The following is a 15,789-nucleotide window of genomic DNA, read 5'->3' as shown; positions in this document are numbered from 1 at the left end:
AACTTTTGTAGGTAAAAAGTCTACCGAGTAGCTGTTTGGGTGACAGTGTTTTTGCTTACCAGCATCCACTTCTGTCCTTTCTCCAAGATCATGAAATGCGTGTTGTCTCCCAAGGTCTGAAAGAACTCTTCTGTGTCCACCACGGTGCCATCTTCCTCCAGCACCAGAGTGACCAGTCCAGTGGTGATGACCAGGGCATCCAGAGTCTAGGTGGGCAATGCATCACAGAAATGGAGTGAAGCCAGATATTTCCATGTGACCATCCAATGACATTTATTAAGTTACAGTTTTCAGAACTGTTGGCTGATTCTGACAAAATTTTAATGGTAAAGGTAACCTTGACTTGTATCTATGACTCAGTCTTTGCTCGGAAGCAGGGAAGTGAAGAATGCTCTTTTTAAGATGCGGACCCACTATGCCGCCGAGGCTGGAGTGCAGTGACTGTTCACAGACACAACCATAGTGCATCACAGCCTCGAACTCCTGGGCTCAAGCAATCTTCCTGCCACAGCCTCCGGAGTGGCTGGGGCTACAGGTACATGCCACTGCATGCGGCCAGGAAGTTAAGATTTTTAATGGATCTGTCTTCTTAAGATACATGAGATAATGATTACATTAAATAATATTTGTAATTTCTAAGATTACCTATTTATTTAGATGAATAAAAACAAAACTCCTGCATGTTTGCTGCTGTAAGAGCCACAGCGTCGTGTGCATAGCTGAGCATCTCTCTTGCTTCAGAGACTGCGTGTTGGATGCTTGTTTCTCGTTTCCATGGGTGCCTGAGTCTGAGTTATGCTTCCCTGAGAGGCTGGGGTTCTTCCTTATTTGGTGGTCTAGGACACTGTTCTAGATCCCGGCCTTTACAACTAAACCCAGACTTCCAAAGCCGGCTCCATCCCTGTATCCTCCCTTGTCAAAGAAACAAAGTGACATTCTCCATTAGTGACTGTTTTAAGGTTTTTGTCTCTGTACCTCAATGTTTTATGGTACAGAGATGTAATGTTCCCCTTGATCATTTACACCTAACCTTTACTCTCAGAGTCTCTGAGGCCAAGAGAAGGTCTGATGAGTTTAAGTTGCTGTTTCTCCTTCTTTCTTTTCCTCCCCTTTTAAAACCAGCTTTATTGATATATAATTCACAAGTCATACGATCCACTCATTTGAAGTATACAGAGCCTTGGTTTTGGTATGCTCACAGAGTTGGACCACCGTCACCACAATCAATTTTACGGCACTTTCACCACCACTGCCAAAAGAGAAACTGGCAGGCACTTGGGAGGCTGAGGTGGGAGGATCACTTACGCCCAGGAGTTTGAGGCCAGCCTGGGCAGTATGGCAAGACCCTGTCTCAAAAACAGAAAAAGAAAAAGAAACTCCAGAACCACCAGCAGTCATTCCCAATTTCTCTCCCCGTTTCCTCCTGGTGAGATGCAGCTTTTCTTGACCTTTCTGTGCTGGCCCTGGCTTAGAGCCCAAGACCATGGGCCTGCGTGAGTGCAGGGCGCCCCCTGTGGACTGGGGGAGAAGTGCCTGCAGCACCTTGCTGATGGGCCCAAGACCATGGCCCTGCATGAGTGCAGGGCGCCCCCCTGTGGACTGGGGGAGAGGTGCGGGCTCTGCAGCACCTTGCTGATGAGCTCAAGACCATGGCGCTGCGTGAGTGCAGGTCGCCCCCCTGTGGACTGGGGGAGAGGTGCGGGCTCTGCAGCACCTTGCTGATGAGCCCAAGACCATGGCCCCGCGTGAGTGCAGGGCGCCCCCCTGTGGACTGGGGGAGAGGTGTGGGCTCTGCAGCACCTTGCTGATGAGCCCAAGACCATGGCCCTGTGTGAGTGCAGGGCGCCCCCCTGTGGACTGGTGGAGAGGTGCGTGCTCTGCAGCACCTTGCTGATGAGCCGAAGACCATGGCCCTGCGTGAGTGCAGGGCGCCCCCCTGTGGACTGGGGGAGAGGTGCAGGCTCTGTGGCACCTTGCTAATGAGCTCCTGCAGGCTGCTTGCCATCACCCCACGCCGGCTGCTCCTGTCATGGTTGGAGACCCGGAAAGGGCGAGCTGGGTGCGTGAGCGGGCTGAGCAGGACTCGCTTAGTCTGTGATCCCATAAATGTCAGGGGCCTGAAAATGGAGGTGAAAAGTAAAACTTTTTAAAAAGAGTCTCTCATGAGAAGTGTGAAAGTACATAAAAATAATGCATTTTTAATATTTGCTTCTAAAATAAAGCAATTCAGTGGTTGGGATTACTAAAAATTATATATACACATGTACACATAATTCCAAAGAAGAAACAAGTAACGCATCAAGCCAAAAACACAACCATCTTTATTCCTATTTTACTAGAACATCCAAAGTCCTTGCCGAAACTCTTTGAGAAGGAATGGTTAGGGCATTCGACTCCAACAAGAAATAAGACTTATATTCTGCAAATATGCATGGGTTTTAGAGATTTAAAAAATCCAAAAGAATGATTTCTAGTGACCATGAAGCAGTTACACAGAGTTAGCAAGGCCCTCAGACACGTGCATACAGCTACCTGTTTATACAGTAAGGGTGAGCCAGAAATCAATTCAAAAGTGTGATATTGGTCACTATAGCAATCAATGAAGTTTCTGAAATCAACTTAGGATGAACCAAGAACAGCAGAACCACTCTCAGAACTGTGGCTGGAATCACAAGAAAGAAAAGACCCACAGGGCTTACATCACAGGACACTTTGGAGTAAGTCCTCATTTATCAAAAAATTCATTCAAACATTTACTTTTTTTTTTTTCCTTTTAGATACAGGGTCTTGCTCTGTTGCCCAGGCTGGAGTGCAGTGGTGTGATCTCAACTCACTGCAGCCTTGACATCCTGGGCTCAAGCAATCCTCCTCCCTCAGCCTCCTGAGTAGCTGGGACTACAGGTGCAAGCCATCGTGTTCGTCTGAGTTTTGTATTTTTGTAGAGACAGGGCCTTACTTTGTTGCCCAGGCTGGTCTTGAACTCCTGGGCTCAAGGAGTCCTCCCTCCTGCCTCAGCCTCCCAGATGAAACTTTTGATAGCAGTGCAAAACCTGCTGGGCATGGTGGCTCACGCCTGTAATTCCAGTACTTTGGGAGGCCGAGGCAAGAAGATAGCTTGAACCCAGGAGTTCGAGACCAGCCTGGGCAACATAGTGAGACCCTGTCTTTACAAAAAAATAAAAATAAAAAAATTAGCTGGGTGTGGTGGTGCACCTATACTCTCATCTACTCGGGAAGCTGAGGTGAGAGGATTGCTTAGCCCTGATGAACCTAGAAGGTCAAGATTGCAGTGACCCAAGGTCACACAACTGTACTCCAGCCAGGATGACATAGTGAGACTCCAAATGAAAAAACAAAAAAAGAAAAGAAAAGCAAAAGTGCCTTCAACACATGATTACACTGCATGCTTTTATTTTTTATTTTTATTTATTTATTTTTTTTGAGATGGAGTCTCGCTCTGTCGCCCCGGTTGGAGTGCAGTGGCCGGATCTCAGCTCACTGCAAGCTCCGCCTCCTGGGTTTATGCCATTCTCCTGCCTTAGCCTCCCGAGTAGCTGGGACTACAGGCGCCTGCCACCTCGCCCGGCTTAGAGACGGGGTTTCACCATGTTAGCCAGGATGGTCTCGATCTCCTGACCTCGTGATCCGCCCGTCTCGGCCTCCCAAAGTGCTGGATTACAGGCTTCAGCCACCGGGCCCGGCCACAATTTGTTTTCAATGAGGCAAGCCGGAGGGAAATGTGCTGGGTTGGGGTCCGGACCTGTCAGAATGACCTACACACCGTTGCCAGGGGCCCACCAAGTCAATCAGAGCCTTGCCCAGCCGGGCTGTGCCCCAACACGGCCCCAGGACTGGCACACAGCTTCTGAACTGTCACCTCGATTAAGAGACTGACGCAGGGTTCTCAGTTACACAATGCCATGAACAACACTGCTGTGCTGACACCACGGGGAATTCTCGCACGCTCTCACCCCTGGTGACTGGGGGAAGAGGGCGGCAAGGACTGGCCGTGTTACATTTCACATTCAGAACCCAGGAGTCGCCTCCACCTCATCACAGCAGCTGAGACTTAAATGAGCTGAAGTCCCCACAAGGAGAGAGAGAGAAAGGCCCGAGGGCCACTGGATGCCAAACCTTTGTGTGTGAGAGCTAGCGACTCGCGTTAGCACTCCTTGGGATCCACCTTACAGACAGTGAAACCTAGGCCTGGGGAAAGCAGGAAGCGAGTCGTCAGGGCAGCAAAGGCTAGACCAGAGTCTGAGCCCAGCTCTAGCTTCCACCCAGCACCTGGCCAGAAGAGGCGGCTCCCGCAGGAGAGAAGGGCCCGGCCTCAGCAGCAAGAAACACCCTCTCTTTGCCCCCAAAGCAGGAGGTCAACGCAGTCTTGCACAAGGCTTCTAGCATCTGTCTCATGGGGTCTGGCGGTGCATTTCCTGCTTTCACAAAGAACCTATCAGCACACCATCTATTTACTGAGTTAAAGATGCCAGGCCAAAATCAGAGAAATGAGAGAACATGATCTGTGTCTTCCAATGCTAGATGCAGCCCCAGTGATCAAAGGCGCAGCTTTGACCTAGTTAGCCCTGGCCCTGCATTTCCTCATTGGACGAACATGCTCACGCCTTCGTAAGTACCTGTGCTCCAGTGACCTGGCCCAAATGATTAATTCCAAGTTCCTGCGGTCTTTACCTGTCTGACAAGATAAGAGCCGGCAACCATTTCTGGTTCTCCCTGCCTTCACCTGCCCTCAAGATCGCCATTGTCAGTGAAAAAACACCTATTGTTCTCACCTGTAGCATTTCCCAACCAAGAGCTGGGTCATTGCTGGAGGAAAGGCTGGTGGGGGCACTGAGGACAGGAAATTTACCCCCACCTTCTTGTCAAAGAGGAAGGTGAGTGATTTCTGAGTCAAATTATGTAAAATCAAGACCATCTCATATGTAACACAGAAAGTGGTTAAATGAGATGTTCTGTACGCCAGGCCTACAGGTACCGAATCTGTTGCTACGTGAACAAGCCACCGTCTCCACCCAACTCACCTCCAGCCCACTGAGTAGAGTCATCTCTATCACTGGCCATCAGCACCGTGCCTAAAAGCAGGGCCACTGAGCAGCCCTAGGATCCTGCGTTTAGACACACCACATGTGAGAACCGCCACTCCCAATTCCTGTGAAAGTGGGGACAGACAACCGCAGGAAACGGAAAGGGAAATAACCTCTAACAGGGAAGATACAAGGAAACAGGTTGTTTAAGGAAATAGGCTGTTTCAGAGAAATCCAGAGAGGAAAAGTCAGACTTCACAGAACGCTGTGAAACGGTGTGTCTCCTAGGAACAGGCAGGAAGGGAAGGCTTCGTATTCCGCCCTGAGGGAGGCGAGGCACTGCCAACTTCCAAAAGTGTGTGAAATACACCAACAAGCCACAGACTGACAGTAGACCTGAACTCTTCTCCAGTAAAACAAACCTGAGCTGTACAGAGAATTAAAAAGCTTTCTTTATATGCCACCTATGGAGGAAAAGGGCCCAGGATTAAGGTCTTCCTCAAAGCAAATGTTTTGGTGTCATGGGTGAGGGGCAGCAATACAGGTAAGATGGTGCCCGGGAATATTCGGGGGGCAGTGATGGCTAAGGGAACCCTGCGTCTCATTAGGAAGAAAAGGAGAAAGAAGGGAGGGCTGGGAAACTGCTCCACAGGCCTGGAGAAGAGTCCCTGAGCTGTAGGGACAGCGTCAGAGGGTGGTGGGGTCAATGGCAGGAGGCAGAGAAGTGAGTGCTGCCTCGATGAGGCTTCCTGCTGCCCGGCTGCCCTAGGGCTCTTGGATGTGACATACACAGGTGGGAGCGCACCTGCCCCCCAGATGAACTCGCCCCGACAAGGACTGCCTGGCTCATGGCTCAGTTCTTCGCAGGCTCCCTAAAAAGGCTTGACGTTATCAAGTTTTCAATACATGACCATGAAGTCTTTGAACACTTTGCAGCTTCATTAAAATAAGAATTTAGATTCAAGAAGCAGAAAGATGAGATTCACTTGCAGCAAACTTAATTCCTTAGTAATGTCTCTAAGAAGACTGTGGTGAAATTTGTACTGAAATAGCAGCACCAAACCTACAGTTCCTTGTTCAAGGAAAGGAAAGATGTGCTGGATGGCTATGAAAGCAGCCATTTCACACGAGGTTTATAACAGGTATCAGCTTCATAACAACTTCAGCGTTTGGCAGGAATGTTATCACTGGCAGGACACACGAACAGAGCAGACTTTGTCTGTGACCGTCAACCTGCACGTGGACCTCCTTGATGTCGGGAGCTTTGCTGTGAGACCTCAGGCTGCTTTCCTCAGGACCAAGGCCCCTAATGATTCCAGCTGACTAACAAATTGTTGGGTTAAGGTTTCACCACTGACTACAAGTACCTGATTTTTAGAAATTGTGCACATTGATTAAGTTATTTCCTTGGCAAAATGTAGTTACTGATAAAGACAGAGTTATGATATCCTGGACCTGGTTTAAATTAAGGAACCCTGACAGGAGGCAGAAGTCCAGCAAGAGCACAATTAGCAAACGTGTTAGGACCTGGCCTCTGGCTCTTTTGCCCGGACAGGGTTTTTTGAGAAGGGCAGGGAAGAAAAAGCGTCTTCCCTTCAACAAGAATTACAGATTGTTTTCTTCCAGTTTAGTTTGGAAACAGGTAGATTTCACAGAATGACAGTAGTTCAGCCTGGAAGCAGGTGGATTTCAAAGAACTGCAACAACAGTTCATCCCTAACAGGTGAAGTCATTCAATCCTGGGAGGAGCCAAGCTAGAAGGAACCTGTCCTAGGAGACTCAGGGTTTCCCATTGTTTCATTTGTTAACAGCTCATAAGCAAGTCACTTCCACTTCACACTTGACCTCACGGAGACCCCATACAGATGCATTTTGGATTTTGATGAGTTGTTGTAATAGTCAGAGGCAGGGAGAGGCTCAGCCTGAATCCTGCTCAGAGGCCACCCAGGATTGGTTAGTGCAGAGTCAGCCCACACCTCCTTCCCTCATGTACCGGGGGAACATCGGTGTGTTGTGAATTCACTGGATAAGCGGTTGGAAGGACGCATCCAAACTGCTAAGTCCTCACCTCCTGGAAGTGGGACTGTGGGCTGGATGGTGCTGGAAGAACGCAAAAGCAACAGGGCCCTGACCTTTAGGCCTAAGCGTGTTAACGACCACACACGACGCAGGTATTTCTCAGCTCCCCCTGCCACCGCCCAGACTTGTACCGTGGGCTTGTTTTAAAAGAGCAAGATGCTTCTAACCTGCAGTGTCTACAACAGCTCCCATTTAAGAACCCGGGATCGGAAGCTCGTAGATCGCGTTTTGTAGCCGGACCGCTCCTTTCACCCGTGTGGTCTCTCTGCCCGCCACACTAGCACACAGTGGGATCCGGCGCCGCCGAACGCCTGCACCTTCAGGCCCGCAAGTGGTTCTCTATCCTTTTTTCATGTACTTGATCTTCAGGGAAACACGATCTCCCTCTCAGACCTAAACTTTACAGTTGCTGCCACGCAACGGCTTAGGATTTTACCAAGAATTGGCTTGGGTCTGCTGGGATCTGAAGATGAACCCAAGCACGAAAATAGCCTATGCTGCCTGTTCGACCACGAGCCGGTGCGCAGCGCAGGGAAGACTCCGCAGGGTCCACCTGCCCCTTGTCCCCCTGCTCCCCAGGCAGCGTCTCCGCCCCTGGACCCGGAGGCAGGAGGAGCTCTTCTCCCAGCACCACCAACCCGGCGGGCTCCGCCGGCCGGTCGGGGGCTCCCCTCGGAGACCAGAGCCCGCGCTTCCAGGAGGGGCCAAGCCCGGGCCACTCCCGCGCCCAGCTCCCGCTGCGACTTCCAGGACCCCCAGAAGTCCGCTCCCCTCGCACGGTGGAGGCTTTGCTCGGGGTTCCTGGGACCGGACCCTCTTCTGCGCCCGCGACTGCAGCAGCGGCCAGAGATGCAGCCACTCGTCAGCTGTCACCCGGTCTGCAGACGCCCGCGCACCTGGCGAGAGCCACCCCTGGCACCTGCGCCCAGCTGCAAGAGGGTGAGGAGGCGCGGGACGGGCTTGGGCTCTGCCCGCGGGCGCGGCTGGACGGCCTGGGCACCGGCGGGGCGGATGGGTGTGTGCGCGGGGTCGTGGAGCGCGAGAGAATGCGGGGAGCGGGGGGATGAGGGGAGCGGGGTACGGCACGAGAGGCGCACAGGGGAATGTGAGGCACTGGGCGCAGGGCGACTGGAAGCGCAGGGGAACGCGGGGCTCAGGGGACGCGGGGGCACTCGCCTGATGAGGGCTCCTGCATAGTCCCGGGCGGCCTCCATGGCGCGGATCCCCTCGCCGGCCTGGAGGCCCCGCTGCCTGCACCGTCTCTTAAAGTGCGGCGGCCCCGCCCTCGCCAGCCCGCCCGCCAGCCCGGCGAATGCCTGACAGGCGCAGGGGAGGACGTTGGCACCGGCTCTCCACTGCCCAGGCTCGCGGCTTCGCGCTCTGGAAGCCCGCGGTGGTCCCTGGCTCCTGCCGCCTGGAGCCGCGTGTCCTTCGCTGCCTCGGGCGGTACCGAGGACCTTGGAAGCCCAGATGCTCCGCGGGTCTCGTTTGGTCACGGGTCAGCCTGTTTGGTTTGCACTTCTAGGGGTCGGGGCAGTTGGGGTCACCACCTATCCAGGCAGCATCGCTTTGGCCGCGGAAAGACCGGTGCGTGGATTTTAAACCCAGGCCACGGGTGGGGCGAGTCAGGAGACGGGTGTGAGCGCCACTTGCCCCCCGCGCTGGAGTCCCCCGGAGCCCAGCCCCAGGCTCAGCGAGCCGCTGGGGCCCTGCAGGGGTGCGGACGCTGCCGCAGACACCCCGACCTGCAGCCCTTCAGGTTCTCGGGGCGCCTGGGCTTCCTGCCCGCTGCGCTGCTCTCAAGGCCGTGCCACGAGCATTTGGGGACAGTGGGAAGGGCGTGCGGAACGGCAGGGGAAGGGAACCTTTGGACGGCATGAATTGCCTTTTAGCTGTAGTAGGGACCTTCGCAGAGTGAGGAGGCAGAGAGCGAATCTCGCTGGGGCTGGGGGCTTTCCGTCCACACCCTGCTCTCATGGTTCTTCCCATCAGAAGATGCAACTGGGGCCTCTGAGGCCTCCGAGGAAGGCGGGCAGTCACAGGCGTTCCCAGAACCCCTCACTACAGAACTGAAGAGGTGGGCTCTGTGTTGAGGGGTGAGACTCCGGCAGTAAGAGGTGTAACTTTCTGGGTTGGAGGCTTGTTCGGACATCCTCTTGTGCCCAACTGCTGACTGCCGCCTGGGAACTGCGTTTCTGAAGCTGCAGTGGGATCCCCGCGGGCTCCTCCTGACCCCACCTGGTTTGAGCAGGTTGACCTGATCTCTTTAGACCTGACCCTGTGCCTGCCCTCTTCCTCCCTGGCTCTCAGAAAGTGATCAACAAGCCTTGTGACTTCCAGGACTGTTGAAGCCAAAGGCAATTGCCTTCCAGAGTCTAGGACTCCGCCTGCTGGGAACCCCCAGCCCCAGGCTCACAGGGGCAGTTTCCCTCAGAGGCACTGGGCCAGACACAGCCTTGGGAGGCCATTCACTGCCCCTCCCTCTGACAGCCCCAATTGGATCGATGAGAAAATGGGTCCAATCAATTCAGGTCAATATAGAGATATATAGAAAGAATGGGGCTGAGGGTGGTGGCTTATATCTGTAATCCCAGCATTTTGGGAGGCTAAAGCAGGAGGATGGCTTGAAACCAGGAGTTTGAGACCAGCCTGGGCAACACAGTGAGACTACCATCTCTACACAATAATAATAATAATTACCTGGCCGGGCACGGTGGCTCAAGCCTGTAATCCCAGCACTTTGGGAGGCCGAGACAGGCAGATCACAAGGTCAGGAGATCGAGACCATCCTGGCTAACACGGTGAAACCCCGTCTCTATTAAGAAATACAAAAAAAAAAAAAACTAGCCGGGTGAGTGATGGGCGCCTGTAGTCCCAGCTACTCGGGAGGCTGAGGCAGGAGAATGGCGTGAACCCGGGAGGCGGAGCTTGTAGTGAGCTGAGATCGGGCCACTGCACTCCAGCCTGGGCGACAGAGCGAGACTCCGCCTCAAAAAACAAAACAAAACAAAACAAAAAAACAAAAAAACCCCAAAAAAAACAAAGAAAACTTTTCTATATTTATTTATAGTAAGGTGTAAATGATTGCTGTCCCACTCAGCAAACATTTTCTGAGCATCTCACTGGTTATTTTCCATCAGGTCCATTCCCCGCCCCTCTTTCTCCAACCCTGTGCTCAGGAGGCTGCCCCAGGGGCTGCTCCTTGCCCTTGGGCTACCAGTTGGTTCATGCTGGGCTTTAAAAAATTAAGAACAATTGTACTGCAGAATAATGTGCACACGCTAAAACGCACAGATCTTTGTGTGAATGTTTATGTTCATAAACTGCTTAGATCAGGACAGAATATTTGCAATGCCCATTAGGCTCCCCTTGCCCCTTTAAGGCAGTGCCACCCACCCCACACTGGAGATCACACTGTTTTGCTTTCCGTTACAACAGGTTCGTTTTGCGTATTCTTGAACTTTGTATGAATTGAATCACGCAGGTTCTCATTTGTGCCTGGTTTTGTTTGCTCCTCATTGTACCTGTGAAATTATTCATTTTATTGTCTATGTTATTTGTTCACTCATTGTTGCTGCCAAGGAGAACTGCATCGTGTGGTATTTATGTTCCATTCCACAGTCCATGGCTATCTGGCCAGTAAGAATCCACAGGGCTGCAAGGCACTTTTGTACATGTTTCCTGGGTACACACGTGTGTTGCTTTCTCTTGGATGGAGGGGCCATGGGGACGTGGACACATCTGAATGGAGCGGCAGAGGGACAGATGACCATGGGCACAAACTTCCTCTCCCAGGAACAGGTGCGAAAGGTGGGATTTGAGGCCTGGCCAGGAGGTCTGCCTGGGCATCTGCATTTCCAGCAGTTCAGGTTTGGGTTCTAGTGCCTCAAATCTATGCAATGATGCCTTGGTCATGAGCTGGGTTACAGCAAAAGATTAAGGTGAATTTTCACAAAACCGAGGAGCATTGCTTGCAGTTGACTAAGATGTCTTTCTTCCCATTGTTGACTAATGAGGTCAGGCATGTCTGTTAGGAAAGTGAATGGGTTTGTAGTCAGAAGGGCCAGGGCAGCAGCTGGGGCTTTAGTGGGTTCACACTTGATGGCCCAGGGCTGGTGAGCCCCGTGGTGTGGGAAAGATTACGCAGGAAGTCAGGGCACCATCTCTCCTTGGGATTCCAATTCCAAGCCTCAGTTCCACACACAGAATAACCATAAACAGGGACAGTCAGCTCTCTGCATTTGCTGTGTCCGAGGTTGTGTCTGCAGAGAGCTGGATTTGAGAGGGCAGCTGCAGCACATTCAGAACAGGAGCTGAAATTCACCTGCCCTCAGCGTTGCCCGATTTGAAGTGCAGGTCCTAGGTTTCAGTGTCGGTGCCCAAGGTTGCAAGGGGTGAGGGCGGTCAGGAAACTTGTGTGAGGGGCTCTCAGTGTAGACAACTGCTTGTCCAGCTAGGTGAAAAGCAAAAGATCCTTTTAATTCTGGAGTGAACATTAAGATTTTCTTGATTTCTTGTGCAGCTTACATTAAAAACTCGATGTGGTGGGCTGGGCGTGGTGACTCACACCTGTAATCCTAGCACTTTGGGAGGCCAAGGTAGGAGGATCTCTTGAGGCCAGGAGTTTTAGACCAGCCTGAGCAGCATACTAAAACCCTGTCTCTACAAAAATGAATTAATTACCTGGGTGTGGTGAGGGATACCTGTGGTCCCAGCCACTCTGGATGCTGAGGTGGGAGGATCACTTGGGCCCAGGAGTTCAAGGCTGCACTGAGTTACAACTGCATTGCTGCACTCCAGCTTGGGCAACAGATTGAGACTCTGTATCTAAAAGATAAAATAAAAATTAACAAAACTCAATCTCATATTATTTCATGCCTACGATACTTAATGGTGCCCCATACATTGATTCTTAACCTTTTGGGGCTCAAGATCCCTGAAACGTCTGAAGAGAGTGATAGCCCTTCTCTCGGAAAAGACTCATATAACCACCGACATTGTGCTCATACTCTGGGGGTCTACAGGCTGGGAGGCCTGCTCTGAGGGGAGGCTGGTCTCTGCAGGCTGCAGCCCACCCCTCAGTGCTTTGTGCTGTTGATAAGCTGGGCACTCCGGACGCTTGTTTTGGTTGTGGCTGTTGCTGGGCTCGGATGTTTATTTTCCTTCCAAATATAAGAACAAAGGTGATGTTCTTTTCACTGACTTCCATCTGTGTTTTTCTGTCCAAAAAAAGTGGCCAAAGAAGCCTGTGTTCAGGGCTGATTCCAGGACTTTCCCAACTGGGCAGCAGGGCAGAGCAGACTCTGCTTTGCGCAACGGGTGTGTCAGCGCCAAGAGCAGCACATCCACGACCCCAGCCCAGGCTCTCCGTACAAAATGTCCTGATCAGCCGGGCGCGGTGGCTCAAGCCTGTAATCCCAGCACTTTGGGAGGCCGAGACAGGCAGATCACGAGGTCAGGAGATCGAGACCATCCTGGCTAACATGGTGAAACCCTGTCTCTACTAAAAAATACAAAAAAACTAGCCAGGTGAGGTGGCGGGCGCCTGTAGTCCCAGCTACTCGGGAGGCTGAGGCAGGAGAATGGCGTGAACCCGGGAGGCGGAGCTTGCAGTGAGCTGAGATCCGGCCACTGCACTCCAGCCTGGGCGACAGAGCGAGACTCCATCTCAAAAAAAAAAAAAAAAAAAAAAAAAAAAGTCCTGATCTTCCAGAAAGGTTTTAATAACATCTTAGCTCTATAAGGAATAGGTAAATACTATGTCATTGAGAATTATTTTTATGTAAACGTTATGGAGAGGGCAGGATCTTCTGGAATCACGGCCTCCAATCCTGCCCCTCTCCTGCCCCGTCCTCAGCTCGCTCTGGATCCTCCTGTGCCTTGTCCTGTGGGTGACAGCCACACGCCACAAGTGGGATTCTGCTCTGTGGGTGGTCTGCACAGTGGTGTCATATTCCACGGAATGTTCATAGCGTGCTTTCTCACCCAGCAGTGTGCAGCTCTTCCTGTCCCCAGACACGGGGACCGGCCCGCTGTTGTAACTGCCTGGAGTTCCCAGCACGTGTGCAGCATGTCACAACGAATATCTCCCTCTTGCTGCCCTCTGCGCTGTTTCCAGTTGGCCCTTGGCATCCACAGTGCTCTCCTGAGCATGCTCACATGCATCCTGTCTCCGTGGGTGCCTCGCTGGGGGTAATACCAGGAAGTGGAATCGGTGGATTTTAGGGTATGTCTATTTCATTTATTTACTTATTTTGTTATTTTATAACCGTAACTCTGCAGTCCAGCTAAATGTGGAGGGGAATAAGGAAACTGTGGAACCCAAAGAACTGCAGCGAGAGCACAAAGACGATAAGACGCTGTGAGCAATGGGGTGGAGGGGGCGCTGCTGAGCTAGGGAAGGAGTGGGCTGTGGTTAAGAGAAAACACAAGTCCAGTCGTCAGCGCTGTCCACAGTCGGCAGTGGTGATCTGCTGCTGGTCTTGCCATTCGTGGGCTCAGGCGCTCTGTGGCTTCCACTGTGTCCATGAACCTTGCCAAAGACCACGTGCTTGCCACCCAGACACTCAGTCCTAGCTTCACTGGTGAAATACTGGGACCCGTTTGTGTTAGGTCCAGCATTTGCCACGGACAAGGCACCAGGACCCGGATGAATCAGGATGAAGTCCTTGTCATCAAATTTCTCCTTGCAGACTTGCCGCCAGTGTCGTTATGGCCTGTAAAGTCGCCACCCGGGCAACAAGCCCTGGAATAATTCTGTGGAAGCGGGAACCCTCATAGCCAAATTCTTTCTCTTCAGGGTTCAGAGCATGAAAGTTTGCTGCTATCTTTGGAACTTTGTCTGCAAAATCTGGAAGGAGACTAGCCCAAGGGCTCACCACCAATGGCAATGTCAAAGAACACGGTGGGGTTGACCATGGCTGATGGCAGGGGACTCTGGGAGGCAGCAGCATCTGCAAAGCTGTGTATTTTAAAATTTCAATAGATCCCACCTTGCTTCTCTTTCCTCCATGTATGCAGACCCTTTCCCTGTGCTGACCATGGAGCTGGGCTGGACGGTGTCTCTGCAGTGCTCTCCTTCCCCTTTCTATGACATCAACATCATACTAATGATAATGTAATGACTGCTGTTTATGCCTTCCTTCAAATCTTATTCAGAAACTTACCTTTTCAAAGAATAGAAAACTAGAAAAATGGACGGAAATGGCTGGCAAAAAATGCCCTTGAGGAAATATCCCGGATGACAAATAATCAAAGGGAAATAAAACAGTTCCTGATGCCACCTTTTGCCTGTCCATTTAGTAAAGTTTGTTTAAAAGAACCATCCACCTTGGGGAAGGTGCAATGAAACAGGAATTTGTACTCTTACTGCTGGTGGGAGGATAACCTGTTTTATTCTTTGGAAAGTAATTGGGTAAATATGTATCAAAACTTGAACAAATGAGCTTCACCTTTCCTATACCAGTTCCACTTCCGAGAACCGGTTCAGGCAGCCGTGGCACCCCTGGTGTGTATTTGGTCCTCTCAGTCGACAGGTCTCATGCAGAAAAGGCAGGAAGGAGGTTGACGGCAGCTGTGGGGTGGCAGCGGCTCTGCACCCGGCTGACTTTGCATCGTCGCTCCTCATGCCCGGGTTTGCCATCTTTGCCTCCAGTCTGGAGCTCCAGCCTCTGCCCTCCCTGGTGCCTCCCTTCAGCTCATGGAAATGGTCCTCTTTTGACTCTGCTGGGTGGGGTGGCCCTGACCAGAAACATCCAGTGGCTACTCAGCCTGGCAGGGCCATGGTCTGAGAGGCCCTAGCAGAGCACAGTGACCTGGCGCCAGGGCCCCCTTCAGCACATCACAGGATGAGGACAGCACATCACAGGATGGGGAGTGGGTCTGAGGGCTGACCCTGCCTTCTTTTTTTTTTTTTGACGAAGTCTCACTCTGTCACCCAGGTTGGAGGGCAGTGGTGTGATCTTGGCTCACTGCAACCTCTGCCGCCCGGGTTCAGGCGATTTTCCTGCCTCAGCCTCCTGAGTAGCTGGGATTACAGGCATGCGCCGTGACATCAGGGTAATTTTTATATTTTTAGTAGAGACGGGGTTTCATCATGTTGGTCAGGCTGGTCTTGAACTCCTGACCTTGTGATCCACCCACCTCAGCCTTCTAAAGTGCTGGGATTACAAGCATGAGCCACTGAGCTCGGCTGATTTTTTTTATTTTTTATTTTCAGTTTTACTTTTTGAGACAGGGTCTGGCTGTGTAGCCCAGGCTGGAACTCAGTCACCCAGTGTCAGCTCACTGCAACCTCTGCCTCCTGGGACTCAAGCCATCCTCCCATCTCAGCCTCTTGCGTAGCTGGGACCCCAGGCACTTGCCACAGTGCCTGGCTGATTTTTGTATTTTTTGTAGAGATGGGATTTCACCATGTTGCCAAGGGTGGTCTCGAACCCCGAGCTCAAACGATCTGCCCGCCTTGGCCTCCCAAAGTGCTGGGATTACAGGCGTGAGCCACCAAGTCAAGCCAATATTTTTTTTTACACACCAGTTTTCAGCAGCTGTGGCAAGTGGCCCCTGCGATAATCCCCACTCCTCAGTATTTTTGCCCTTGTGTGGTCTTCTCCCCTTGAGTGTGAGCTGGACCTACCGACTTGCTTCTAAGGAACAGAAGACAGCAAAAGTA

The 15,789-nt window shown here is 51.9% G+C and overlaps 1 protein-coding gene and 1 pseudogene across 1 annotated transcript in view; both read right to left on the bottom strand.

The window, feature by feature from the left end:
• CIDEA (cell death-inducing DFFA-like effector a) overlaps window positions 1-8,395 on the bottom strand; it is a 49,085-nt gene extending 40,690 nt beyond the window's left edge. Inside the window, exons 1-3 of the mRNA XM_011985547.1 lie at window positions 8,298-8,395; window positions 1,973-2,117; window positions 60-206 (exon numbers count right to left, since the gene is read on the bottom strand). Coding sequence (XP_011840937.1) covers window positions 60-206; window positions 1,973-2,117; window positions 8,298-8,335 — 330 coding nt within the window. The 5' untranslated portion in view covers window positions 8,336-8,395. The remainder of the gene's footprint in view (window positions 1-59; window positions 207-1,972; window positions 2,118-8,297) is intronic.
• Window positions 8,396-13,514: 5,119 nt separating this feature from the next.
• On the bottom strand, window positions 13,515-14,763 carry LOC105543573 (annotated as a pseudogene).
• Window positions 14,764-15,789: the final 1,026 nt, after the last annotated feature.

This window comes from Mandrillus leucophaeus, unplaced genomic scaffold, assembly GCF_000951045.1.
Source record: "Mandrillus leucophaeus isolate KB7577 unplaced genomic scaffold, Mleu.le_1.0 Scaffold286, whole genome shotgun sequence".
Classification (NCBI taxonomy): domain Eukaryota; kingdom Metazoa; phylum Chordata; class Mammalia; order Primates; family Cercopithecidae; genus Mandrillus; species Mandrillus leucophaeus.
The sequence above is the reverse complement of the archived record's forward strand: the minus strand, read 5'-3'. Positions and strand labels throughout refer to the sequence as shown.